At 45.6% G+C, this 2,653-nt stretch overlaps 1 protein-coding gene across 1 annotated transcript; it reads right to left on the reverse strand.

The window, feature by feature from the left end:
- Nucleotides 1-209: 209 nt before the first annotated feature.
- Nucleotides 210-2,153, reverse strand: LOC310861363 (transcription factor 15-like; the record flags this gene model as incomplete). The annotated part of the gene is made up of 2 exons (XM_083768781.1): nucleotides 210-333; nucleotides 1,491-2,153. 2 exons carry the CDS (start codon nucleotides 2,151-2,153, stop codon nucleotides 271-273), a joined length of 726 nt encoding a protein of 241 aa, XP_083624907.1. The 3' UTR covers nucleotides 210-270.
- Between the last annotated feature and the right edge of the window lie 500 nt (nucleotides 2,154-2,653).

A 2,653-nucleotide genomic window follows, 5' to 3' on the forward strand; every position in this document is an offset into this window, starting at 1 on the left:
AAGAGTTTCCATTATTTAATCCAGCATGAAATGAAGTGTGTGTGTGTGTGTGTGTGTGTGTGTGTGTGTGTGTGTGTGTGTGTGTGTGTGTGTGTGTGTGTGTGTGTGTGTGTGTGTGTGTGTGTGTGTGTGTGTGTGTGTGTGTGCGTGCGTGCGTGCGTGCGCGCGCTGTGCGTGCGTGCGTGCGTGCGTGTGTGTGTGTGTGTGTGTGTACACATGTGTGCGTGTGTGAGTCCAGCAGTGTCCGTTGATTCGGTTGTGTATAGTTCATCACCTTCTCAGATGTAGGGAAGCCAGCCCTCGCATTTTGAAACAATCCTTACCATCTTTCATCTGGAAAAAGGGGGAAAAAATAAATAAAAAGCGATATCTTTTAAGGTTTTCACGAAAAAAAAAAGAAAACAAAAATCACTTGTCTTGCAGATCTGCTATGGACAGATATGTATATGTCCATCAGAATTTCGTTTACATTCAATTCAAAAATAATAATACAAAATTAATATTAAAAAATAACTTCCTGCAAGCATGCTGATAACATAAGCAGCAATAAAGCAGCAGTGTTAGGCAGAAATGTAAATGATGCCCACAAAATTACTTTATGACAATTATGCTAAGTAGCCTATGAGGCTAAGGAATCCACTAAAGTGCATGGTGGATTCACAACAATAGGATATTTAATTTTTTGTAAATAGGCTATAGATATAGACCTATAGGCCTATATGAATTATTATTTTTGGGGCAATATCCGCATATTTAATATCATTTTTAACTAAGCTTGACTTAGTTTGGCCTATTAATTGGTGCACTTCTTTTTTCCCCCTATACAAAGGCATGTCATGGTATATAGGCGAACGTTTTCAAGTCGCACACGCGGCCAGAGAGGTTAATCTGTCAACATGATCGTTATATGTGGCACAATTTAGACTTATTATCAATCAGTGTTTGTATAGTTTGAAATGTAAACGTGATATAGGCCTATACATTTGATCTAGGCATGGTTTACAATCATGACAGTCATGTTTCAGGGGCCAGGGGCATGGGCTATAACATTTAGGCCTATGTGTTTACAGAAAGTTTAGAATTAAGGGGGAAATTAAATAATAATATTAAACACAAATTGTCTGTTGAAGAATCGATAACATTATACGTAAAGAAGGCCTACAGTGTCATTTATATATAGGCTATAGTTTAAATGTAACTTGCGATGCTGGCATATAGGCCTATATGGACTGGAGTAGCCTATACATTCGGGGGTTATTTTTCTTCTATTTTTCTTCTTTTTTAAATCAGTGGTTTCTCATGGGTTCCTACATGGACCCTTACAGAACCTGTAACTGTCCAATATCGGAAATGTAATGTGTCCAACAAAGTCAAATTGTGCAGGCGTTATGCAGGGGGGCGTTGACATAAAAATAAAACTAACATTAAGTTGAGAAGAACCACCATTTTTTAAATAGACATTACCAATAAAAGGTTAAGAAAGAATTTACCCCTCTCCGCTGGCTGCTCAGACAGAACGTACAGATGCTCCGCGGCTGCTTCGCCTTCTTCTTCACTCCTCCGTCTCCTCCTCCTCCTCCTCCTCCTCCTCCTATCTGCGCGTAAAACACGTCCAGACAGGGCTGTGCGTCGACCATCGCGTCCCCGTCCCCCGCCGCGGGCCCCCCGCCACGGTCCGCCAGCAGCACGTTGGCCAGGTGGGAGATGTAGCTGGAGGCCAGGCGGAGGGTCTCGATCTTGGACAGCTTCCTGTCCAGCGGCTCGGTGGGGATCAGCGTCCTCAGCGCGGCGAACGCCGCGTTGACGCTCTGGGTGCGGTCCCTCTCCCTGGCGTTCGCCGCGTTCCGCTGCTTCACCACGACCACGTGGCCGCCGCCGCCGCTGTTGTTGTTGTTGTTGTTGGTGGTGGTGGTTCCTTCTCCCTCCGAGCGGTTGTTATTATTCTGTCTGGGATTCCTCCTCCGTCGTTTTATAGAGGTGTAGTTCTTCTCCGCGGAGGAACACAGTCCGTAGCTCCGCTCGGAGCCCGCGTCGCTCTCGCTGCGGTTCTCCTCCTCGTCCTCCTCGGACATCAGGCTGAGGTCTGGGTAGCAGGAGGAGGAGGAGAAGTGAGACACGGGCCTCCGCAGCATGGCCATGGAGTAATACGTCATGCTGTGACTACACACACACACACTGACACACACCACCCTAGATCTCTCTCTGTGCAAAAACAATAACGCAAAAATAAAGTGATGTTGTTGGAGCTGTAACCCTCGATGGGGGGGTTACAGCTCAGTGTTACACCAAAGCGGCATTAAATCGGCCAAAGGAAAGAGTCTGTGTATAAATGCAATAATTATCCGGGTGTTTCTTCTCGGCTAGCCTACTTGTCTCAACTTAGCCGTGTGTGTGTGTGTGACGTGTGTGTGTGTGTGTGTGTGTGTGTGTGTGTGCGTGTGTGTCTGTCTCCTACTCTCCTCTCCTCGCTGGCTGTGTTTAATTGTGTATATCCTCTGCGTGTGTGATCTGATAGGCTACCTGCTCTGAACTCTGCACTGCTGATGGGAGGAGTTGAGTTGAGTTGGTGGTCCTGGTGGAAAGTATACTATATATTTACTTAAGCAGGCTACTAGTACTTCTATATTTCTTAAGTAATTAGGCAACCTTGAGA

Source organism: Protomyctophum parallelum (genome assembly GCF_964188405.1).
Source record: "Protomyctophum parallelum genome assembly, chromosome: 7".
NCBI lineage: Eukaryota > Metazoa > Chordata > Actinopteri > Myctophiformes > Myctophidae > Protomyctophum > Protomyctophum parallelum.